This window comes from Muntiacus reevesi, chromosome 15 (genome assembly GCF_963930625.1).
Source record: "Muntiacus reevesi chromosome 15, mMunRee1.1, whole genome shotgun sequence".
NCBI classification, from domain to species: domain Eukaryota; kingdom Metazoa; phylum Chordata; class Mammalia; order Artiodactyla; family Cervidae; genus Muntiacus; species Muntiacus reevesi.
In genome coordinates, this window is record NC_089263.1 from 22771478 (window position 1) to 22797897 (window position 26420).

Below are 26420 nucleotides of genomic sequence, written 5' to 3' on the forward strand. Positions count from 1 at the left end.
TAACTGGGGTCTATATTATGAAAATGACTTCCCAGGTGGATCAGTGGTAAACAATCCGCCTGCCAATGCAGGAGACGTGGGTTCAATCCCTGGGTCAGAAAGATGATCTGGAGAAGGAAATGGCAACCCACTCCAGGATTTCTTGCCTGGGAAATCCCCATGGACAGAGGAGTCTGAGGGGCTACAGTCTGAGGGGCCACAAAAGAGTCGGACATGACTTAGAAACTAAACAACGACAACAAGCTATCAGTGTAAATCGAGAATGAGAAGTCATAGTACTGAGGGTGCAGTTTTGCTCTCTGCATCTCAGCCAAGCTCAAGTCTTGCTCTCCAGTGGGGTTTTGTGCAGGGATTTAAACACACACCCATGTGCACACAAGCACATTCACACAGAGGCAGGCATCTGTTTTCCTTTCTGGAAAATGGGCTTGAAAAAGGTAAGTTTTGGTACTGGTCAAAAAAATTAAATAAGAACTCAGAGGGCAATGAAAGCAAAGGTTAATCAGAAAACAGAACTTTTAGATAATTTCAGAATTACATGATAAATTTGGCAATAGCAAAAATAAAGAAATTTAAATATTTATCTTAATATTTAAATATTTCCGATGAAAATCAGAGACCGTGTCTCTCAAGCCAATGCCACAACCGGAGCAGGAGCCACACGCTGTGCAGGAAGCTACTCGCAAGCCTGGGCAGCCCAGGGCTTCAGGGTCCTTCCTGGTGTCACGGGTCTATTGTACTAGTTGTGCCGAGGAGGAAATAGAAAGATTTTGAAGCTATTTTTGAGAAACTGTTTCCTGCCCACTGGCAAATGGCAGAGCCCAAAATAGGCTCTCCAGTGAGGTTCTTACCTGGTCGTCATAGCGATATGTGAGGAACTGCTCCCCAGTTGTGTCCTCCAGAAAACTCCCCTGAGGGGAAAGTGCAAACTCAGGAAGGAAGTAGGCCCCAGGAGACTTCTCTGCTGTGGTCTGAAAGGCAAGATTGCTTGGTTACACATAAGGCCCAGTAAGGACCCCCAATGGGCTTCCCCGGTGGCTCAGTGGTAAAGAATCTGCCTGCCAATGCAGGAGATTCGGGTTAGATCCCTGGCTCAGGAAAATTCCTTGGAGAAGGAAATGGCAACCAACTCCATTATTCCTGCCTGGAAAATCCCATAGACAGAGGAGCCTGGCAATCTACAGTCCATGGAGTTGCAAAAGGGTCAGACACAACCTAGCTATCACACAACAACAACAAAGGACCCCCAACAGGCAGTCTCTGAAAAGGGTGAGTCCAAAAGAATCCAACCACGAAAGGTTTCACCAAGAAAAGGGAAGTGCCTATTTACAATCGCCAAGACATGGAAACAACCGACTTTCTTTCTGTTGTGATTGTTTGGTGAAGGAGTAAGAAACACACTTATTTTTTCCATCCTGTAACAGAAGTGCATATGTCCTCTCTTTTTTGGAGTTCCTTCTTATGTAGATCACCAGAGAGCACTGAGCAGAATTCCCTGAGCTATACAGTAGCTTCTCACTAGTTATCTGTTTAGGGCACAGAATATGTCTGTGGACATTGTCCCTAAAGTCACCCTGGGAGGAAAAGGAAGGGGCGCTAAAGCCACAGCCCCTTCAAAGACAAGAAGACCCCAAGACGTGTTAGCAGTGTTCCACGGAGCTCTATGTGAAATATCAGGAAAAGTAAAAAGTCTTCCTGGTGTTAAAGCTTGTCACCCCTCAGTATTCTTTAGTGTGGAAAAAATAGAAGACACTTATGGCTTAACTATAGCTGATTACTTTCTGCTCTGTGAGCCACTGTTCTATCTTTAAATTGCATTTATTAGACTTCTACAAATAAAAGCTGGAGAGGGTGTGGAGAAAAGGGAACCCTCTTGCACTGTTGGTGGGAATGTAAACTGATAAATCCATTATGGAGATTCCTTAAAACCTAGGTTTAAGTCTTCCATAACCCAGCAACCCCACTCCTTGGCATATACTCAGAGAAAACCACAATTCAAAAAGAGATGCATGCTTCCCACTGTTCACAGCAGCACTATTTACAATAGCCAGGACATGGAAGCAACCCAGATATCCATCGACAGAAGAATGGATAAAGAAGATGTGGTACATATACACAATGGAATATTACTCACCTATAAAAAGGAACAAAATTGTGCCATCCAGAGACGTGGATGGACCTAGATACAGTCATACAGAGAAAACTCAAAAAGAGAAAAACAAATACAGTACATTAATGTATGTTTATGGAATCTAAAAAAATGGTATAGATGACCTTATTTGTAAAACAGAAATAGAGACACAGTCACAGAGAACAAACTTTTGGACAACAAGCGGGGAAAGGAGGGTGGGATGAATTGGAGATTGGGATTGACATATACACATTATTGATACTATGCATTAAATAGATAACTAATGAAAACCTACTGCATAGCAAAGGGAATTCTACTCAATGCTCTGTGGTAACCTAAATGGGAATGAAATCCAAAAAGGAGAGGATATATATATACACATATAGCGGATTTGAGCTTCCCTAGTGGCTCAAATGGTAATGAGCCACTCAAATGAGTCTGCCTGGAATGCAGGAAACCCAAGTTCAATCTCTGGGTCCGAAAGATTCCCTGGAGAAGGAATGGCAACCCACTCCAGTATTCTTGCCTGGAGAAGTCCATGGACAGAGGAGCCTGGTGGGCTATATCCATGGGGTCGCAGAGAGTCGGACACAACTGGGCCACTGACACACACATAGTTGATTCACTGTACTATATAGTATAAACACTATATTGTAAAACAACTATACCCCCAAATAAAAACAAATCTTTAAAAAATCACTTTTGAGGACTAGATGAATTACTAGGAGTAAATTTCTCATCTAGCTTATGTTCCTTATAGTGTAGAAGCTCAAACAAATATATTTTCCTCCTCCTTTTGTTCCCCTCCAATCTCCAACAACCTGTGTACTAATTTCCAAATACTGACATTCATTTGGTTAAAAATTCACTGAGGACATAAGCATGTAGGTTTCTGGATCATATCCAGAAAAAATAATAAAAAAAATTAAAACTGAGATGGGAATAAAAACTTGCACATGAAAATCAAAGGTGAATTTGATGGTAAAATTTATTTCTGCATTTCCTAGGACGCTTCCGTATGTGTAAAAGTATTGTTTTTCTCACCAAAATAAAAACACATCTAGGTAAACCTCAGAGCCAAATTTTACATAACTACTAGAAAATAATGGATTCTATCTTAAGATAATTCATGGAAGTTGATAACCAAAATGCTCAGCAAAGATCAATAAATGTTACCTGCCTCTATTGGCTTCAGAGATCATAGAATCATAGTTTTAAACTCCTGAAGAGGCCTTAGAAGTCATCTAGGTCGAACTCCTAAATTTAGAAATGAGTGAACTAAGGCTCTGAGAGTTAAGATACTTGCCAAACAGCACAGAGCAGGAGCCAGTGCTGAAACCTGTTAGTAATCATGTGCAAAGACACAGTTAGGTCATTTCACCAAAGGCTGGGGGCTGGGAGCAGCCTAAGATCACCACCTGAAACTAGCTCCCTTAAAGACATAAAGCCTCCCTGTATAATGGGCTTCTCAGATGCCTCAGCAATACAGAACCCCCCTGAAGCACAGAGGACGAAGGAAACGTGGTTGGAACCCTGGGTTGAGAAGATCTCCTGAAGAAGGAAATGGCGACCCACTCCAGTATTCTTGCCTGGGGCAAGAGGAGGAACAATCCTAAGGACAGAGGAGCCTGGCAGGCTACGGTCCATGGGGTCACAAAAGAGTTGGACATAATGTAACAACTAAAAAACTACAATCCTGTATAATGCTTATCTTTAGTTGACCATACATTCAACACATATTTATTGAGCACCTACTATATGCCTGAAACTGTTCTGAGTGCTTTGGATACAATGACATACAAGAAAGATAAGGTATCTCTTTTCATGGAGGTTATACTCTAGTGGAAGAGAGATTTTTTTTAAAAAGCAAACAAATTTCTAAATATGAAAATTAAAGCTCTAAGTGCTATAAAGTAAATAAACAGAGGGATATGTGAATAAAGTTGGGAGAAGGTTGTTTAACTTTATATAAGAAGTGGGGTGTTAGAGAAGGCTTTTGAGAGTCTCTTGGACAGCAAGGAGATCAACCAGTCAATCCTAAAGGAAATCAACCCTGAATATTCATTGGAAGGACTGATGCTGAAGCTGAAGCTCCAACACTTTGGCCACCTGATACAAAGAGCCGACTCACTGCAAAAAGACCCTGGTGCTGGGAAGGACTGAAGGCCAAAGGAGAAAGGAGGAGATAGAGGATGAGATGGTTGGATGGCATCACCAACTCACCGGACATAAGTCTGAGTAAACTCCAGGAGATAGTGAAGGACAGGGAAGCCTGGTGTGCTGCAGTCCATGGGGTCACAAAGAGTCGGACACAACTAAAGTGACTTAACATACACGCACATACTAGATTCCAGGGATGCCTGGTTCCAAGATCATCATCTGTTTATCCCCATCATCTTCTTCGACCCTCCCCACCCCAGCTCCTTTCAGCTGTCTCACTCCAAGCTGGCTCTCCTTTCTGGGCTCCTCTGAAGCTGCCCCACCACTGAAAAAAAAAATGCTGCCACATTTACTCCCAAGTGGCTGTTTTCTGCAGCAAGGGGGACTGTCCTAAGCCTCTGTGATCCGAGTATTTGCCTGCTGTGCTTCTTCTATGCTATTAACAACAACTACAAACATTTCTTAAGCACCAATGAGCTTTTTTTTTTTTTTTTTTTGACTGCTGAAATTCGATTGGGTAAAATGACCTGTTTGCCTTACATTTTGTTCACTGTATTCCTATTCCAGGCTTCTGCCTCTGCCCAAAGGCATCTCAGTGCAGCATTGTGGAGGCAGTTCCAGAAGGCTGAGGGCTGTGTCTCCATCATGTCTGTGTTCCCCATGGAGATGTCTGGTGTGATTCAGTGAGAGTCTGACTGATGGCCACACTACCCGAGCCATGCAATAGGGGGCGAAACTTCTCGCCAAACCCATTCTGTGGGAATTAAAGGCTACCAGACGCGAAGAGTCAGACATGACTGAGTGACTTCACTTTCACTTTTCACTTTTATGCACTGGAGAGGGAAATGGCAACCCACTCCAGTGTTCTTGCCTGGAGAATCCCAGGGATGGGGTCACACAGAGTCGGACATGACTGAAGTGACTTAGCAGCAGTTCCTGGACTAGGGCTTCCCTGATGGCTCAGACAGTAAAGAATCTGCCTCCAATGAGGGAGACCTGCGTTTGATCCCTGGGTCGAGAAGATCCTCTGGAGAAGGGAATGGCTACCCATGCCAGTATTCCTGCCTGGAGAATCCCATGGACAGAGGAGGCTGGCAGGCTAAAGTCATGAGGTCTCAAAGAGCTGGATATGACTGGATATGGCTAACACTTTCACTTTTCTTTTCAGTCCCTGAGCTAGACCAGATTCTCTCTAGGCTCACATCACACCCTGTGTCACTGATAAACTGATTTTACATTCATCTCTCTTGACCAAAATCCTTCCTCCCGAGTCAATTTTCAATCCTGTGGGAGTTGATGCTGCAGCCGGGTGCAGTCCAAGTCCTCTCCATCTGTGGTGGTCAGCATGGGCCGCCATGCTTGTGTGAAGTCTGAAGTGCTGACCTGTAGCACCCCAGGATAACGAAAGCTCAGTGCTGGAAGGGACCTTCTCAGTCATCCGATCCAGCCTGTCCCCCTCAGCAATCCTGCCCAATGCCCTGCAGCCTCTAAGTGAATACCTTTATGACAAGGAGCTCACTCCCTCAGAAGGCAACAGAGGTACGTCAGAATCTAGCAAACTAGAGTCGGGAGAAATTGTGAGACTGGGATTGAAACAACTTCCCTGGTGGCTCAGCAGTAAAGAATCTGCCTACGATGCAGAAGATGCAGGTTCGACCCCTGGGTCGGGAAGATCCCCTGGAGGCAGAAATGGCAACCCACTAGTCCAGTATTCTTGCCTGGAGAATGCCATTGGCAGAGGAGCCTGGTCGGCTATAGTCCCTGGGATCACACAGAGTCAGACACAACTGAAGCAAAATGCAAAATGCACATATAATAGATAACTACTGAGGACCTCCAGGACAGTTCAGGAAACTATACTCAGTGCTCTGTGGTGACCTGACTGGGAAGGAAATCCATAGAAGAGGAGATAAATGTTAAAACAAAAAATAAAAGAAATCTAGCAAACTCTTCTGAAGTGGCCCATTGCTCCCCAAGGTGGAATGAGGTACCTTCCCACTTTCTGTCATCCTCCCCTACAGCCTCCCCCTGTCTTCCCCTCCCCTCTAGCAAACACACATATACTAAGTTGAACTCTAAAGCCTAAACACAGCAGAATCTAGGCAGGGACTAACACTTGAGTCACAGATCTATAAAACTGGAAGGAACTTTTGCTGTTGTGGTGCAGCCACTAAGTTATGTCCAACTCTTTGTGACCCCATGGGCTGTAGCCCAGCTGCCAAGTGAAAGTTCACCCCCACCCCATCCCCCCAGCTCCCTCCATGGGGACAGTCTTAGGAAAACCAGACTTTTCTTTAAGGAGAAATGGCTAAGTTCTCTTATGACTTCAGGAAGCAAGCAGCCTGGGCAGCGGCGAACACACACTGACATCTCACCAGGTAAGGAGCCAACTTCCTAAACACTGGGGAGACTTGGGGGCAGGTGGCGCCTCACAGGACCGGGTGACTGAGGAGGTCAGGCCCCTCAGGCAGCAACAACTGAAGGGAGGACGGGAGGTGGGGTGGGGGAAGGGAGGCTGGACCAGGATATGTGCAAGCTTCCCATGACACAGATCCAGAACCAAGGAGAGAAGCTGCCAAAACGCATCATCCCACCAGCCACTGTCCACAGCTGCTGAGTCACCGGGACTGGGGGTCAGGAGGAATCCAGACGGCCCCTTCAGGGACCCAAGGATGCAGCTTACTCACCTCCCCACCCTGCCGAAGGCTTTGACTTTGGCAGGAGAGAGTAAGTATGGGATGGCGATTCAAGGACAAGATTTGCGTGTCCTAGACTCCATGCATATAATCAGAGCTATGGTTTTTCCAGTAGTCATGCATGGATGTGAAAGTTGGACCGTAAAGAAGGCTGAGAGCCGCATAATTGATGCTTTCAGATTATAGTATTGGATAAGACCCTTGAGAGTTCTTTGAACAGCAAGGAGATCAAACCAGTCAATCCTAAAGGAAATCAATCCTGAATATTCCTTGGAAGGACTGACGCTGAAGCTGAGTCTCCAATAACTTTGGTCACCTGATGCAGAGAGTCAGCTCATTGTAAAAGATCCCGATGTTGGGAAAGACTGAGGGCAGGAGGAGAAGGGGGCGACAGAGGATAAGATGGCTAGACGGCATCATCGACTCAATGGACATCAGTTTGAGCAAACTCTGGGAGATGGCCAAGGAAAGGGAAGCCTGGTGTGCTGCAGTCCATGCAGTTGCAAAGAGTCAGACATAATTGAGCTACTAAACAACAACAAGCCTCCATCAACACCCTGGGTAGGATATTGAATGTCTCTCAAGACTTGCTAAAAGGTTTGGCTGATGTGATGGAAAGAAAGACAAGTGGAGAAGAAGTGGGTATTTCTATACAAAAGAATGGGAACCCAATAAGCCTCAAAAGTCAAGTGGTCACCGCTGACATTATACAGTGGGATTCCCACTGAATTTCAACAAGTCAGTTTAAACCCTTCTCCCAAGCTTGGTTTGAGCACTATAGGTGGATGTCCATCTGTCTCCAGAGCATGAACACAGCCAAGCACCACACCACTGATCTCTACAGAACTGTGGTCAATGAAGGTCACTAAGGTTCTTTCCTGGGTTTCCCTGGGGGCTCAGACAGTAAAAAGTCGGCCTGCAATGCAGGAGACCCAGGTTTGACCCTTGGGTTGGGAAGATCCCCTGGAGAAGGGAATGGCTACCCACTCCAATATTCTTGCCTGGAGAATCTCATGGACAGAGAAGTCTGGCAGGCTACAGTCCATGGGGTTGCAAACAGTCGGACACAACTGAGTGGCTAACACTGACTTTTCACGTTCACCTTTCAAGGCTCTTTCCTACCTACCACGGTGAAGTCATGTCTGTACTGGAGAGCTGGACTGTACTATCCCTGCTCATCCAGGCTCTCTTTGGATCTGACCCATCACCCCAGCCTGCCAAGGCTCTTTTTGGATCCTGACTCCATTTATCAAGGTTTGCATCGCTCTCTCCCCGCTTCGTGTCAGCCCGAATTTGAGCATGCGCTCTGCCTCCTTGTTTCAGCCACAAACACTTCGCTGGGACAAGACTGAGAATGAGGCTCTTCTCCAGGCTGACAGGGACTTGACCAGCTTTGAGTCTCCTCATTTCAGAATCCCCAGCTTGGTCACTAGAGAGTCAACAAACACCTTGTCAGATTCTGTAGTGAGACAGACAACACATGGAAGTAAGACTCTAGATCCAAGAACTGAGACTCCAGCTGGGCTTTATAGGTCAGGACAAAAGCCAAAGGATACGAAGGCATAACCCTGAGTCACTATTTTTTAGATTTTTTTTTTTTATGTTAACCATTTTTAAAGTCTTCATTGAATTTGTTACAATATTGTTTCTGTTTTATTGGGGTTTTTTGTTTTTGCTTTTTGTCATGAGGCATGTGGGAGCTTAACTCCCCATCGAACCCATACCCCCTCTGCATTAAAAGATGAAGACTTAACCACAGGACCGCCAGGGAAGCCCCCTAAGCTACTAAGGCACTACAATTCCCTGTGACACCAGGGTTTAATAGAGGCCAATTAAAGTCACCATCAGGAATCTAAATGCATAAGAAGTCAGTCTCAATTAACAGCAGCTAAGGTCTACAGGGGAGAGTTCAGCTCTAGGATGGAAGGTACCGACCACTCCTACAGGTGAAAAGTCCCTTTATATTTTTTTCCTTTTTTTGGCTGCACTGTGTGGCATGTTGGATCTTAGTTCCCTGACCAGGGATCGAACTTCTACCCCCTGAATCCGGAACACAGAGTCTTAACCACTGGACCGCCAGGGAAGGGAGTTCCGCTCAGTTCAGTTCAGTCATGTCCAATTCTTTGCAACTCCATGGACTGCGGCATGCCAGGCTTCCCTGTCCATCACCAACTCCTGGAACTTGCTCAAACTCATGTTCATCGAGTAAGTGATGCCATCCAACCATCTCATCCTCTGCCATCCCCTTCTCCTCCTGCCTTCAATCCTTCCCAGCATCAGGGTCTTTTTCAACGAGTCCTCTTAAATGATAATATTTGTTGAGTCTTAAAGTGTATGTTTTAGACAGAATCCCCATACTCTGGGTCAGCCTGCAAGGAATACATTCCCTGGAGGGTCTCTGGGTGTCATTCCTCCCATCCTGGATTACACATGGGATTTTACAGTTTCTACCTTCCAAGGTCCGTGAGGGAATAATCAAGTTAACCACCATTATTTAAATTTAGGATACCAAGTGAATTTTTGTTCCAAGATGCACAATGTGCATTCTGTTTCCTGAACCTGAAATGAAGGCTCAAAAAGAAACTTTCTGGATAATTTCGGTTTTTCAAGTAGGATATCATCATCCCAAGATGTTTTACTTCATAATTAAATATGAAATATATTTACTTTGCCAAGGTTGACAGGATCAGTTGAAAGAAAATGACTTTTCACAACTATTTGAGTCTTTAAAAAAAATGGTACTAGGAATTTAAGGTTCCTCTTCTCTATTTACCATCAACAGATGAATACAATGGGCTTCCCCGATGACTCAGTGGGTAAAGAACCCACCTGCAATGCAGAAGGCACAGCAGATGCAGGTTCAACCCCTGGTTCAGGAAGATCCCTGGGAGGAGGAAAATGACAATCCACTCCAGTATTCCTGACTGGGAAATCACATGGACAGAGGAGCCTGGCAGCCTACAGTCCACAGGGTCATTTAAAGTCAGACATGACTGAACGAATACATTCTCTCTATCTTACTGGGTTGAAAGGCCTATCACTTGAATAAATGCGTGACTACGAGTACATCTCAGCTAAAATATTGGATTGGTCAAAAAGTTTGTTCGAGGTTTTCCATACCATGTTACAGAAACACCAACAGCAAGTTGTTGCAAACTTCACCTTCATTCTGAGTCACGTTTTCCAAAGAAACATGAGTGGCAGACCCTTCTGGGTCCCTCCTAGTGCTGAGAGGAGGGTGTTGCCTTGCGGGTGTGCATCTTCGGAATGAGCTGTTCCTCGGAGAAGGTCTTTCCTTGAGTTTAAATTTATCCTATTAAGACTCTAGCAAACTGGACTGTGGATCTTATCAATGTCATCCATAGCAGCACTCTTCCACCTGCCACTAAGCACATGGTGTAGTGATGTTTAGTTGCTGAGTTGTGTCCCACTTTTCTGCGACCCCACGGACTGCAGCTCACCAGGCTCCTCTGTCCATGGGATTTTCCAGGCAAGGATACTGGAGTGGGTTGCCATCCCCTTCCCCAGGGGATCGTCCAGATTCCTGCATTGGCAGGCAGATTCTTTACCACTGAGCCACCAAGGAAGCCCCACTAAACACATAGTCTCTCTCAAATTTTTCTGTTTCTCTCTCCTTCCATCTCCTTCACACTCACACACACACACACACACACACACACACACACACACACACACACACACACACACACACCCTTTTAATCAGCCCTGGCAAGCAGGGCCAAAAGTAATCTGTGAAAAGATCTTGCTGGAACAGACTTCACCTTGTATTAATAGTTCCTTGAAAGGAGAAAATCTGAACACGAAATCACAATACTTCTTTATATATGTGAACCCTCTTCAGTCCTCAGCAATAGGCTTGGTGCATATAAGAAAGTCAATAATTAATTGTGTTTCCTAGAAAAACCAACATAGGTTGCCCTTCCACCCCCACGGAGAGCCCGGCGTGACTGATGTTTGAATATTCTTTCTGCCACAGAAAGACGAGAATGCTCTGGCTGAAGACCACGCTGGCACTTCACAAGGGGTTATTTAAAAACTAGACTATTACTCTAAACGGGGAGAGGAAAGAAAGCCTGCCTGTGCCAATATACACAATATAGATCCTCTTTCCCCGGAGCCCACCCTTCCCACAAAACTGTACTTGAGAGCCCATTTTTCAAGGACTTGAAGTAAGCTCACCCATTGGAAAGAGCCTCAATCACCAAAATGTCACATGGAAATATTCTAAAACACCTCAGAGGAAAGAAATTGAAAATTGTATTCCCTGAACAGAGCTCCACAGGTAAAGAAAAAAGATAGATGAATGACCATCACAAATCTTCATCAGTTGTAAACTTCCTACCCAACTCTTTCCTTCTCCCAACCCCGCCCCTCCTCCTGGTCCAGTCATACTGGTGACTGTCAGTATAGAGAAGGAAGTGATGGTTTATTTGAGGAAAGCGAGCAAAACTGTGGATGCTGAGAAGTGCTGTGTGTGAGAATTATCCAGAAGGGAAAAGTGCCATGGAGAAGGGAGGCATTTCCTGGGAGACTCTCTGTAACTCCCTCCCCAGAATCATCATGTCCACCCTATCAGGGGTCCAAGGCTGAGGGAGGGCCAGTCTGGGAAGTGGAATCTACCCTTTGATCTCAAAGTGAAATATGTATTTTTCCCACAGCCCCTTCCCCATTGACACTCATGATTACCTCCCTGGCAGAGAAAAGGCATTTTTGCTTTTTAAATAGAGTACAAATCACTATTTTACTTTACCCCAAATGGCAGGAGGAGGGACTCCCCAAAAAATTGCTGTCCAGATACTTCCTGATGGTATGTCCAGGGTTAACATACCGTTTGTTGAGCACCTACTAGGCACTGAGGCTGTTTTAAATACAGAGAATTCATCAGTCAACAAAACAGGCAGAAATCACTTTTCTCAAGAAGTTCATACGCTAATTAGGGGAAATAGAAAATGAACATAATATGTAAGTTGTATAATGTCACACAGCTTCCCCGGTGGCACAGTGGTAAGGAATCCACCTGCCAATGCAGAAGATACAAGAGACGTGGGTTTGAAAAGAGCCCCTGGAGAAGAAAAGGGCAAGCTACTCCAGTATTCTTGCCTGGGAAATCCCATGGACAGAAAAAGCTGGTGGGCTACAGTCCACGGGGTCACCAAGAATTGGACGTGACTGACCACACATGCATGGCATGGCACAGCATGGCATAATATCATATGGGAAAAAGAAGTTGGAAGTGCTGGGGGGTATAAATTGCAATGGCTTTTTGTTTTCTTTAAGGTTTTTTTTTTTCACATGGATCATTTTAGTTTTTTTGGATTGATTTGTTATTAATACAGTATTGCTTCTGTTTTTTATGTTTTGGCTGTATGGTGGCAGGGCATGTGGGATCTTAGCCCCCCAATCAGGGATCGAACCCGCCCTCCCCTGCATTTAAAGGCGAAGTCTCAACCACTGGACCCACTGGACCACCAGCGAAGTCCCTGCAGTTTTAAATAGAGTGGTCAGGATAAGGGGGGCAAGATAGGGGAGGGTTTCTTAGGAAAACACTTCTTATTTTCCACTTTTCCAAACACACGAGTTGGAGCCTGCCCTTTTCCTTGCAGGCATCACAGCGTTGACTCTCTCTAGGAACCTGGCTGGGATCTGCCAGGCTCTGGAGTCATTTGCTTCTACCTACAGCAGCGCTGTGACGCTTTGCTCCTTGGCCCCAAGCGCCTGTCTGCCTCCACAGCTCTCCGACTCCAGCCAGGCCAGGCCCCAGCCCTCAGGCTGTTCCAATGCTCCTGCTCCCAGCGAGCCACAGCCCACCCCGCCCAGGCCCCAGGAGCACTAGTGAAGGCCTAAGTAGGCAGGAAACGCCGTTACTGGACAGCAGATTGATTACATGGGCACAGTGATTTTGTTGCCAATGTCAGAGTCCAACACTAAGCATGATGCAAATCAGTGTATATCCCAATACATGAACTTGTATAAGCCCATCAGTGAGAGAGGAAAAGGAAGGAGGGAAAGGAGGGAAGGGTAGAGACAGGAAGGAAGGAAAAGAGGGAGGGAGTGGAAAAGAGAGAGCAAGCAAGAGATGGGGAAGGAGGGAGAGAGAACGGGAAGGAGGGAGAAAGAGAGAAAAATGGAAGGAAGGAGGGAGAAGGGAGAGAGAGAGGACAAGAAAGAAAAGGAGGGAAGGGAGGGAGGGGGAGAGAAAGGGAGGAACAGAAGGAAGGAAGGAAAAGAGGGAGGGAGTGGAAAAGAGAGAGCGAGCAAGAGAAGGGAAGGAGGGAGAGAGAATGGGAGGTAGGGAGAAGGAAAAATGGAAGGCAGGAGGGAGAAGGGAGAGAGAGAGGACAAGAAAGAAAAGGAAGGAGGGAGGGAGGGAAGAAAGGGAGAGAGGAGGAAGGAAGAGAGGAATGGACAAAGAGAGAAAGAAAGAAGGAAGAAAAGGAGGGAAAAGAAAGAAAAGGAGGAAAGGGAAAAATGTTACCAGTGCTTCCCCATTTGGCAACGAGACATCACCCAACCTGACACAGTCCAGAAACACATCGGGGACACAGTCATGTTTATTCAAGGTCTTTCTCACCCTCACGGCTTTCTTTCTTTCAGGAAACAGTTCGTCTATGTGGCTGAAATCCTACAGGCTTTCAAAACGCAGGCTTCCAAGAGAAGAAAAAGACAGAAATGTGCTGTTTGCACATACTCCCCAAAACATTTATATTCATCCTAAGCCAGTTTGTTTTTCTAAGCTCAGCAGGGCAGGAAGTCTTCAGTGCTAACACGTCAGCAGAGCTGCCAGATTTGCCTTTTGGATGCTCCTGCCTTTCAGAATTCTTAAACAAGCAAGGCAATAGGAAGATGGTGATTTACAGTCAGGATGTCTTTGTTCCATGTGTAGAAAATGGCATCATTCGAATTCCCATAAACCATCCAAAAATACTGGGGGTTTAGCATCAAGTGGTAAAGACTTCTTGAAAACCCAAAGTGATGCTTTTATAAAATTAAGATGCTAAACAATTCAATGGTTAACAAAGCTATACTGGAGGCATAAATCAGAAGAAACTGTAACAAACAGATTATCTTCTGTTCTTTTTTAAAAAAGAGAAGGGCAAACTACAGTGTTTGTTCCAAGCAGGACGTTGGGTGTGACACAGGTTTGGGGGTTTAAGTTGGTATATTTTTAAGGTATAATTTTAATTTTTTAATGATGTATGGAATGATAGTAATTTTCTTTTGTAGGCTTAAAAACACAACCCCATCATTCCACGTTTGTTTGACATGAAAATGTCACTGAGATTTAAATCCTGAATAAACATAGGATTAGTTTTACGAACAGTACCAGACACATGGAAAGTCACACTCATAAGCCAAACTTGGAGATGCTGGACACCTGTTAAAAGTGGTGATGGATATTCACATTTAGAAAGGGGGCCAGATTTGTGGTGGGGAATCCAGGGGTCCAGCCCACCTCCCCATAAACTCCATGGGTCCTGCCATGTTCTTTCACGTTTCTAGTCCTTGTTGTTTTGTTCTTGTGGTTTGTTGTTTAGTCACTAAGTCAAGTCCAATTCTTTTCGACCCCATGGACTGTAGCCCGCCAGGCTCCTCTGTCCATGGGACTTCCCAGGCAAGAATACTGGAGTTGGTTGCCATTTCATTCTCCAGGGGGTCTTTCCAACCTAGGGATCAAACCCACATCTCCTGAATTGCAGGTGAATTCTTTACCACTGAGCCACCAGGGAAGACTGGTACTGTAATTGCAATTACTCAATTAATCACTTAATTTGTAAGAAGCTGTACCAATGAATGCCACGATGATTCATGTTATCACAAAGTTCCCAAAACAGTGGATATGTGTATATGTATGGCTGATTCACTTTGCCAAATAGCAGAAATTAATGCAACATTGTAAATCAACTATACTCCAATTTAAAATTTAATTTTAAAAAAGAAGTATGAAATCCATTGATGACTATCAAAATTTCTCAGTGTAACTTTCTATCTTAATCTAACTTACACAATATCTGTTACAATCCCTCTATATTTCAAACGACTTCTTAAATTTCTTCTAACAAACATGAATTTTCTTTGACAAAAAAAAAAGTTCCCAAAACAAGTTTTTGATGTCAGCAGCAATATAAGAATGTATTAAGTATCACTTTAATGGAAGTGTTGAGCTAGTCATCAGAGACTGAACAGGAGACAGTCCATGTTCTCAGGGAGCTCACTGTCTAGGGTTGGGAGTGGACTGAGAAGAGATCAACAAGTAGGTCATTCAAAGTCAGGTGAGAGGGTCATCCAGGAGAGGGAGGGACAGGATGCTGCAGGATGCTGCAAGCTGGATGAGGAGTGTGTGCACCTGGATCGAGAGAGGAGACGAGAGGAGTCAACGAGGCAGACTTAGGCTGGATCTCCATGTCGGTCTGGTGAAGCAGGTCGAAAAGTCAGTGTTTATTCCTAGGAAGCATCCAACGGGTATTATGTAGAAAAGTGAAACTATTCTTATGGAGAATGAATTGGAGGGGAGTGAGACAGAAGGCAGGCTCCTGTAATACTCCAGGAGGGAGAAGACAAGAACTATAGGATACAGAGAAGAATATGAGCCATAACAAATTAATGTATCTAAGAACTTGGGGGGACACGTGCACCTGATTCATGTCAATGTATGGCAAAAACCACCACAGTACTGTAAAGTAATTATCCTCCAATTAAAATAAATTAATTTTAAAAAAGAAAACAATTATGCCAGTATATTTGAAATACTGGTATAGTCAAAATTTTAAAGCTTTAGAAAAAAATTCTACATAAGCAAAACTGACTAAAATAAAACCAAACAGAAAGGGACTCCCCTGGTGGTCCAGTGGTTAAGACTCTGTACTTCCACCACTGGGGATGCAGGTTCAATCCCTGTTTAGGGAACTATGATCACATAAGCAGTGCAGTTAAAAATAAAGAAATAAAACAGAAAAACCTCAATGGTCCTTTAACTATTATAGAAACAGAATCAGTATTTAATATTCTTCCCATGAAGAAAACAAAAGATCCAAATGGTTTTAAGGTGAGCTCTACAAGACATTCAAAGCATAAAGAATTCCAATCTTAAAAAAAAAAAAAAAAAAAAAAAACTCTTTCAAAGAACAGAAAACAAGGAACACCCAATAATTCACTTTTACGAGATTATACACTTGATAACAAAACTAAACAAGAAAAAATTACATATCAATATCACTCTTGAAATGAAGATAAAACTCCTAAAGTAGATATAAGCAAAATAAATCTACCATCATATAAAAAGAGACCATCAACAGCAGAATGCATCAATAAATTTTGGTCTATTTATACCGGACACAATGGAGCAATGAAAATGAATGATCTCAGCTCCACATATCGAGACAGATGACATTTTAAACCATAACACTGAGCAGAATAGATAACAGTATGATTTCATTCATATAAAACTCAGAAAAGGCTAACCTCCCATAGTGCATTATTTGGGGATAGGCACTCAAGTGGCTAAAATAAAATTCACCTTTTGTTGTAGTGATGTCTGAGTAGAGAGGAGGATGCAGAAGGGAAGGAACACTTCCTTCTGCAGGGGATACTGCAGGGGGATGACAGCATCCATTTCAGAAGCGCCATGGTGGGTACAGAGGTGTTCATTTACACTCTCATGGCTGCCTCCTCATGTATGGCTGTGCGGGCTGGGTATTACACTCAGTATATGGCCATCTCCCTTTAAGCACTGTGTTATATAAGGAACATTATCTGTGTATGCAAAATAAGCATCAAAATAAAATGCTATAAAAACTAAAATATATATGCAAAATAATTATAATCAAATAATTTAAGATAAATTAATACTAATATAATAAGAAAATAAGCTTTAAGTCAAACCTGTAAGTATATGAATGTTTATATTTAACATGAGATGAACATAGCCTTTTATTTATTTTATAAACATACCCTTTTATATCAATGGGAAAGTGGTAGACTAGTCAATAAATTCTTTGGAACAATAGGTAAATTAGGAGGAAAATGGGCAAACTCAGATCCCTTCTTCAATCAATGCATCAAAATCAACTTCATATAGATAAAAAAATGTAAATGTTAATATATATATGTGTGTGTGCCTGAATGTGTGTGTATATACACACTCAATATATTCCAGAAAGTGGTGAAATTTTGCAAGATCAAGAACTGTGAAAAAAAAAAAAGTCTGATATCTGTCTGACTGTTTACCCATTGTAAGTTACTTTATCTTTCACCTGAAAGTTCTTAACATATTTATAATATAATTACAATACAATTATAAATGTTATGATTATAATATTTCTAATTTAAAGTATTTGTAGTGACAGACAACAACTAGACTTAATCACGGTGATAACCTTGAAATGTTTAGAAATATTTAAATATTATGTTGTACACTAGGAACTAATATGGTGCCATAGGTCAATTGTACTTGGAAAACTAAGAAACAAACTCAAAGAAAAAGAGGTCAGAGATGTGGGAGCATTGGATGAGACAGTTAAAATTTCCAGCTATAAGACAAATTACTAGGGATGTAATATACAAGATATTAAATACAATTAACACTGCTGTACATTATATATGAAAGTTAAGAGAGTAAATCCTAAAAGTTCTTATCACATGGAAAAAAATTGTTCTATTTCTCTAATGTTGTATCTATAGGAGATGATGGATGTTCACTAAACCTATTGTGATAATCATTTTATGATATATTGGGTTGACCAAAAAGTGGGTTTTCCATTAAATCTTATGGAAAACCCCGAATAAGTTTTTTGGCCAACCCAACATGTAAGTCAAATCTTTATGCCGTACACCTTAAATGTATACAGCATTGTATGTTAATTATGGGACTTCCCAGGTGACTCAAGTGGTAAAGAATCCGCCTGCCAACGCAGGAGATGCTGGAGATGAGGGTTGGATCCCTGGGTTGGAAAGATCCCTTGGAGAAGGAAATGGCCACCCACCCCAGTATTCTTGCCTGGGAAATCCCATGCACAGAGGAGCCTGGTGGGCTATGGTCCATAGGGTCACAGGGAGTTGGACATGACTGAGCTCCTGAGCACACACACACGCGCACACACACGTTAATTATATATTAATAAAACGGGAAGCAAACATAAAATTTAATTATCCAAAAAGAAAAAAAAAATAGTTTAAGAATTCTAGGGAATTCCCTGGTGGCATATTGGTTAGGACTCTGCACTTTCACGGCTGAGGACCCAGGTTCGATCCTTGGCGGGGGAACTAAGATCCCACAAGCCATGAAGCATGGCCAAAGAAAAGAAAAAGAAAAAAGTTTAACACGTGGCTTCCTAAAACATCGCTACTAACTGCGTTCTTTTCCTATGTGTGAGCCACACTTCCCTGTTTCTTTGTGTGTCAAATTTTTATTGAAAACTGGACATTTTAAATAATATAAGGTGGCAACTTTTAACCATCACCCTTAGAAGTCATAAATTTTACCAGAATATGTGCATGTTTTTCTTTGTGTCTTTTTATATCAGTCTTGACAGTTCAGGGAGTCCTTTCAGACTCAAGTCTTTTCTTCTCTCTCTTCTCTTCATTCAAGGAAACCTTCTACCAATAGTAGTTTCACTGTAGTCTCTTCCATCCCCGGCTTTTTCTTCTGCTGCTGCTTCCATGGTTTGAATACCAGGTCTCCAAAATCTGTTCTCCAAGTCCCTCAGCTTTTCCCTCATGATTTACACTCTGTGGTTTTCCACTGTTGTAGATGGTATTTCCTCCACTTGGACGTCCTTCAACTCATCCCCTGGATTTTTTACTTCGAAAATTTCATTTGTTTTTCATTGGGGAAAACCATTTGGGGCTGTAGTGGAATCTCCTTACATACTCTTAGTTTGTGGTTTTCCAGTTTCTTTCTGTTTCCTCCAAGGCAGTTCTATTTCTATACAAGAGGAAAACTCCATATAAGAGTTCTGTAATAGAGATGTCTGTTCTGAGTGGGCTGCTTATTATTCCTCTTTCTTTTTGGCTGCTGAGTCCCCTTCGATGCTGCAACTTTTAAACTCTTGTGTGCATAAATATTGGTGCTCAGACACGGTAGAACAAAGTGGCTACCATCCCACCATGCCAGGGAGGAGGCACAGTCAATGTCCCTGAGGGACTTCAGAGAACCAGCTGGCCAGGTAGCAGTCTCCTATCAAGACACCAACAGAAAAATTCTCTTGGGACTTCCCAAGTGGTCCAGTAGTTAAGACCTCACCCTCCAACACAGGAGGGGCAGGTTCAATCCCTGGTCTGGAAGCTAAGTGCCATATGTCTTACAGTCAAAACACCAAAACATAAAACAAAAGCAATACGATAGCAAATTCAATAAAGACTTTTTAGATGGTCCACATCAAAAAAAAAAAAAAACTTCAAAAGAAAAAAAAGAGAAAGAGAGAAAACTTCTCTGCCCCCAAGCCCTATTCTCTTTCCAGAGCGAGAAAAGCTCAGAGACACCATTAAGCCTGCATTAGAACCAGCCTGCCTACCAGCTCCAGAACCTACCCATGGCCAGAGGGGCAGCTGGCATCAGAGGACTACAAGATTACATGATCCTGAATTACTCTGATATAGCAACCATACAGAATGAAATATATTTATATGCATATCAGACCTTGATGTGGGGAAAATCTTTAGAAGTACAACATCAAAGGCAAAAACTATACAAATATTTATGTAGCTAATATTAAATTTGAAAAGTGAAAAATCAAACATGAAAATACCAGAAACACACAAAACAAATGATTGCTAATGCCAACGTATAAAAATAACCCTTAAAAACAAGTAAGAAGGTGAGGAACAGATTAATTTTAAAAATGGGCAAAAGACATGAATAGGAAACTCGCAAAAGAAGAAAGGCCAACAACCAAGAAAGGTATGATATCAGTAGCAATAAGAAAGAAAGTTAAAACACTTACCAGACTGGCAAAGATTTTAAAGAATATACTACTCATGGCCAACAAGTATCAGGTTTGAAACACATTTTAGCAAGTTGGACTTTCAAATGTTTAAATGCAAATGAAGAACAAACTGCAATCTTAACTTTCTAAATGTACACAAAAATTGCTACACTCCAAATAAAATCACAACAAATTCGTGTTTAAAAGCTTAGACAGCTAAAACCATAATATGGTTATGAAGTACTCTTGGTCTTAGCACATTCATTCACTCATTCATTCTGTATTTTTGAGCACCTGCTCCATGCCAGGTCATAGTACTAAGGATGACAGTGGTAAAGGAGACAGGCATAGTTCTACCCTCGAGGAGTTTAAATTCTAAAGAAACTATTATGAGAGCATTTCAGGCAAATTTTGCTAATTTTAAAACACGCTAATTATATGGTTACTTAACCTCCCAATCGAAAAACTAATGTTGACGGACATGTTGAAACATTACTCAAAACACATTTAAATCATAAGTAGCTTATCAGTACAGTAAAGGGAAGAAAGAGCTTCACTTAATCCAGCCGTGGTAAAGATTCAACTCCAGGGACTTCCCTGGTGGTCCAGTAGCTAAGACTCTGTGCTCCCAATGCAGGGGGCCTGGGTTCAATCCCTGGTCAGGGAACTAGAGCCCACATGCCACAACTAAAGATCCCGAGTGCCACAACTAAGACCTGGCACAGCCAAATAAATAAACAAAAATAAACATTCAGAAAATAATAGAACTTCCCTGGTGCATGCTAAATCACTTCAGTCATGTCTGACTCTTTGCTATGGATTATATCCCACCAGGCTCCTCTGTCCATGGGATTCTCCAAGCAAGATTACTGGAGTGGGTTGCCATGCCGTCCTCCAGGGGAATCTTTCCAATCCAAGACTTGAGCTCCCGTCTCTGGCATTGCCAGGCAGTTTCTTTACCACTAGCGCCACGTGGGAAGCCCTCTTTGGTGTCCCAGTGGTAAAGAATCTACCTGCCAATAGAGGGGACACAGGTTCGATCCCTCGTTCAGGAAGATACCACAAGCCACTGGGTGGCTGAGCAGAGCTCTAGAGCCCATGAGCTGCCAAGCAGAGAAGCCACCACAATCAGATGCCCAGTCACCACAGCAAAGAGCAGCCCCAGCTCACCACGACTAGAGCAGCCTGTATGCAGCAACAAAGACCCAGTGCAGCCAAAGATAAGAAATAAATGAATAAATAAATAATTTTTAAATAAATTTTAAAAATGATAATTCAGTGTCACTACATCTAATACTTATATTTAGTTGCTGGCTGACCATTACTACGAATCTGTTGGTCCCCACCCCACAGCAAGTCAACGCCAACAGTAAAGAACTGACTGATGTCATTGGTTGAGTTTAGGAATAACTGAAATGCAAATGGATCACAAACATTCCTTGTGAGGAAGGCAGCCTATATCCTGTTTGAAAAGCAGTTCTGTTCTGATGAAAAGTGTCTTTAAGTGTTCAGAAGGAAAAATGGTGGAAAAAGGCTTGCCTGCATCTACTCAGGGATTTGTGACAGGCTGTAAAAGAGAGGCGTTTGCTACTTGGCGTAGTGCAGAAACCCAGGCTTCGGAGATGAGGCCAGACCAGGAGGAAGACAGAGGGAGGATGAGCTAGCTGCCAGAAAGAAGCTGAAAAGGGCCCATCATGGGTTTCTCCTTGTCCACGGGGAAGTCGCTCACATGGGGAGAAGGCTTCATATTCCTAGAACTTTGCCACCCTCAGTTAGGAGACAAGAGAAGGAAGAAACAGCCACACTATTGAACAGCTTATTATATGCCAGGCATGTATTACATGCTTGACAGTTTATCTAAATTAATTTCACATCAGCCTTGCAAGGCAGTTCATATCGCCACCACTTCTTTAAATAAGGGGATATATTGAGGTTCTTTTGCCTTTTTTTTTTTTTTGGCTGCACTGGGTCTTAGTTGTAGCATGCAGGATCTAGTTCCCTGACCAAGGATTAAACCTGAGTCTGTGGAGTCTTAACCACTAGACCACGAGCAAAGTCTCAAAATTGAGATTCTTGAGGTAGAGAGAGCTGCTGAGCATCACAGTTAATGAATGGCAAAGCCTGTTGGAAACTCATTTATTTCTTCTTCACAGAGCCATACAGAATATAAAATAACTTCTTTGGGCAAAAAAAATATATGAGGTTAAACATCTAGAAGAAAATATAAGAAGATATCTGTATGGTATCAAGGTAAGAAGGGATTTCTTTAAAAGGACATACAAGGCCAACTATAAATGATAAGATGAATAAACAGCTATCCATTCATTCAATCAATACTTGTGAACATCTACCAGAGGCTGCTTGAGGCACTTGGGATCCATTACTGAAAAAATAGACCAAAATCTCTACCAGCATATAGTATCCAGCATATATAAACAATGTCTACAAGTGAGAAGACAAAAAAGAAACTCAGAGTGAAAGGTATGACAAGCAGTTTACAGAAGTAGAAACCCACATGCCAGTAAACATAAAAAAAAAATGAGGAAAAAAAAATGGGTATTTAACTAGCCATCAAGAAAATACAAATTATAAACATCAAAGAGATACATGTAACAAATATGAAACTAGCAACAACAAAAAACCTGGAAAATACTGAGTATCATTTGAGAGGATATGGTACAAAAAAGATTCCCAGGTTTTTGGTTAGACTATAAATTAGTACCATGACCTCAGATAATAATTTGTGCAATAATAGCTAGTAAAGTTGAAGATGGTGTATTATTTCTCTCAGCAATTTCCTTCCTAGGCACAGACCCTAAAGAAATTAACATATAAAAGAACATGTGATAAAATTGTCCATAAAAACAAAATTGGAAACACTTTAAATAGATGTGCGACAGGAGGGTAAAAAAAGATGTGTTCTGATGTCTTGGTACAATGGACCATTACTCAGCAGCAAAAATAAATGAGTGAAAGTTACACTTAACAACATGGATGAACCTCACTAACATAATGTTGAACCAAAAAAATATGAAGTTGCAGACTATTCACAGTATAATTTCATTTACATAAAGTTTTAAAAGTAGAAAACCACAGTATAGGAACTTCTCTGGTGGTCCAGTGGCTAAAATTCTGCATCCTCAATGCAGAGGGCCTAAGTTTGATCCCTGGTCAGGGAACTAGGTCCTACATGCCACAACTAAGAGTTCACACATCACAACTACAGATTTCGCACGCTGCAACTGAAAGATTCCACATGCCACAACAAAGATGGAAGTTCATACCTCAGCTAAGACCTTGCACAGCCAAATAAATAAAATAAATATTTAAAAAATAAATAAAACAACACTACATATTTTGTTTAGGAATATGCAGTAAAAGTATAAAGAAAAGTAAGGGAATTTTAAACTCTAAATTCAGAGTAGTTATTACATCTGGGGATAAAAGAGGAAAACATACCTACTTCTTTGTACTGATAGTGTTTCATTGCTTAAGCTGGGAGGATGTACATGAATAGGCACTGTATTACTATTTGTGTGTGTGTGCTCAGTAGTGTCTGACTCTTTGTGACCCATGGACCGTAACCCACCAGGCCCCTCTGTCCATGGAATTCTCCAGGCAAGAATACTGGAGGAGGGTGCCATTTCCTACTCCAGCAGATCTTCCCGACCCAGAGATCAAACCCAGGTCTCTTACATCTCCTGCATTGGTAAGTGAATTCTTTACTATTAGCACCACCTGGGAAGCCCTATATTACTATTTATTCTGATCTAACTCTTAATGATTACAAAATAATAAATTTAGCAAACTAAGTATAAATCTATAATAATAGACCTTGCTTATGAGAAATAAGCAAGGACTCCTCAAATATAAATTAATGCTGTTCTCTGTAAGTTGTAAATAGTTAATCTGCTTTGGGTTTCAAATCTACCAGGAAACCTTGACTTAGAGAATCAGCACAAAATGTGCAACCAGGGACATAAAGTACTGAAAATAGTGAGGGAGACATCTTGACAGCTTTTCCTAAAAGCACAATGAGAAAACAAAGACAAAAAGTCAGATTAATGGTGTCAGGTTGTCAAAGGCTACCTTGAAGATATCTCAGGGCAAAGGCTGTAAAGCACAAGGGGCCCAGGTTTTTAAAACATGGACAAGTGTGGGAAAGACCCAGAATGGTCTGGGGAATGGGCACTCCTGAACTTTGAGACTGAGGGTATGGGAAAACCAGACGGTTCTTTACTAGAAGGATTCGGGGCATGTCTGTATCAGAGACCCAGCAAGGCTACAACAGGAACCATTCTGTCTTTCTCATGCTATTTACTGGGTTGGCCAAAAAGGTCATTCAGGTTTGTCCATCACGTCCTATGGAAAAAGCCAAATGACCATTTGGTCAACCCAACACTGGTCTCCCCAACTCAGTATGAACTTCTTCCAAGGTAGAGAGGAGGTCGTCAAACGAGTTCTCACATGTCCAGGGATCCGGACTACACTGGGAGGGGCCCAAAGGTAAAGCAGACAAAGACCTCAAGGGGTGAGAGAGCAGGGTCAAAGGTGAAGTCCAACGGAGGAGAAAGACATGTAGAGAATGAACTCAAAGTCAAACACGATGAGAGGGGAGATGAACGGTGGTGAGAGGACTGGGAAAGACTTTGCCAACATCTTGAACCTTGACAGAGATAGGACTAGGAACAGAGGGGCAAGTGGAGAAAGGCCTGAGAGGAGGGGAGAACAAGCAGAGGAAGGCAAGAGGCAACAACAGTTCTATATGACTACGGCATGGATACACAACCAGACACACCACCATTTGAAGGAAACAGTAAGCCACATACAAGGGCAGAGTAAGAACTCAGTGATGCCGATCTCAGCCATCAAGAAATTCTGACCAAGTGAAGTGTGCCCTCTGCATCCACAGGTTCCACATCTGTGGACAGAAAATATTCAGGTGGTTCAGTGGTTAACACTCCGCCTGCCAATGCAGGGGGTGCGGGTTCAATTCCTAGTCAGAGAACTACTATCTTGCATACTGCAGATTGCAGCCAAAAATTGCAAAAAGCAAATAAGCAAACACAACATTATAAATTAACTATACTTCAAACTTAAAATGTTTTTTAAAAAGAAAAGAAAATATTTAGGACAAATTTTTCCCAGAAGTTCTGAGACAAAACTTGAATTTGTCATGCACCATTGACTACTTCCACAGCATTTACATTGTATTGACAACTATTTCCAGAGCATTTACATTGTATTAAGTAGTATAAGTAATCTAGAGATGATTTAAAGTCTACAGAGGAGGTGCTTAAGTTACATGCACATACTTGAGCATCCTTGGATTTTGGTATCTGCAGGAGGTTCTGGAACCAATTTCCCTACAGACAACAAGTGATGATGCACCTACTTCCTTTCATTCTCCCCACTAATGCTAGTTACATCTTGACTCAAAGGAATGACCTGTTTTATTGAGCCAATACCTCAACCTGAATTTGTGGCCAAAATTCAAATATTGCCAAGTGAATTCCCATGAACTTCTATACCTCTGATAAAGACTGTGCAAGCTTAGGAAGCCTTCTTGGGATGTCTTCCTCAACCACTATTATAATAAAGGCAGTTTGGTCCAGCTGACATTGGGCTGGGTAATGACCCAGTGAGACATGTGCTTGGGAAGCAAAGCAGAATAGATTCACATTTCTTTACAAGTTATAAACAACACATTTTTGTAACCAGAGAAATAAACAGAGCTCACTTCTAAGAAAGCAAACATTTGTAGGAAAGTCACTAGATGACATCTGCTCTCTGATGGAAATTTACGGAAAACAGCATGATCCAGGCCAAGCCAAGGGAAAGACCAATTAGTATTATTTAGACTACATCACTATTACACTTCCTTGTACAATAAACAATCACCTGCCCTTTCACCTACAAATCTCTCTACCCTTTAACACCAACGTTCTCCAACTAGACACTAAATGCTTCCTTCTTCCAATAGTCAGTAATCTATTCAGTGCTCAGTGCCAACAGCAAGGACGAACATTACTGGTAGGCTCCTTTGGCTGACCTAACATATATTAGGAAAGAAGGGTGAAAAGGGATGGAAGAGAAGAAAGAGTGAGAAAAGAAGTAAAATTAGTAAAGGAAGAAGTGCCTAAGACCATGACAGGTAGAGCAGAGTCCCTCTACCAGTCACTAGCCACTTGCATTGAAGCTATACATTGAGAAAGACATCGAGTGAATTAGAGAAGTGAGTTTATGTTAGCTCTGACTCTCACTGGTTCTAACCTTGGTTAGGTCTGTTTGGGGATCCATGATCTCTAAGGCGCTCTTTATCGGGTCCTTCAGTTTTCAAATACAGCTGTTCTAACACATACCATGCCACAGAGGATACAGAGAAGCCTGTGACAAGGAGTCCACCCACAAAGCGACACAGTCAAGATGTCAGCATTCATGTAACTACAGTAACCAAGTCCCCCTACCGAGAAACTGTCCCAGATGACCATA

The 26420-nt window shown here is 42.3% G+C and overlaps 1 protein-coding gene across 3 annotated transcripts in view; it reads right to left on the reverse strand.

Annotated features, from left to right (window-relative positions):
- The window catches only part of ADAMTSL3 (ADAMTS like 3), a 361288-nt gene that overhangs the window by 301565 nt on the left and 33303 nt on the right, over positions 1-26420 (reverse strand). For all 3 annotated transcript variants that reach the window (XM_065906671.1, XM_065906673.1, XM_065906672.1), the window contains exon 3: positions 852-971. In XM_065906671.1, coding sequence (XP_065762743.1) covers positions 852-971 — 120 coding nt within the window. The remainder of the gene's footprint in view (positions 1-851; positions 972-26420) is intronic.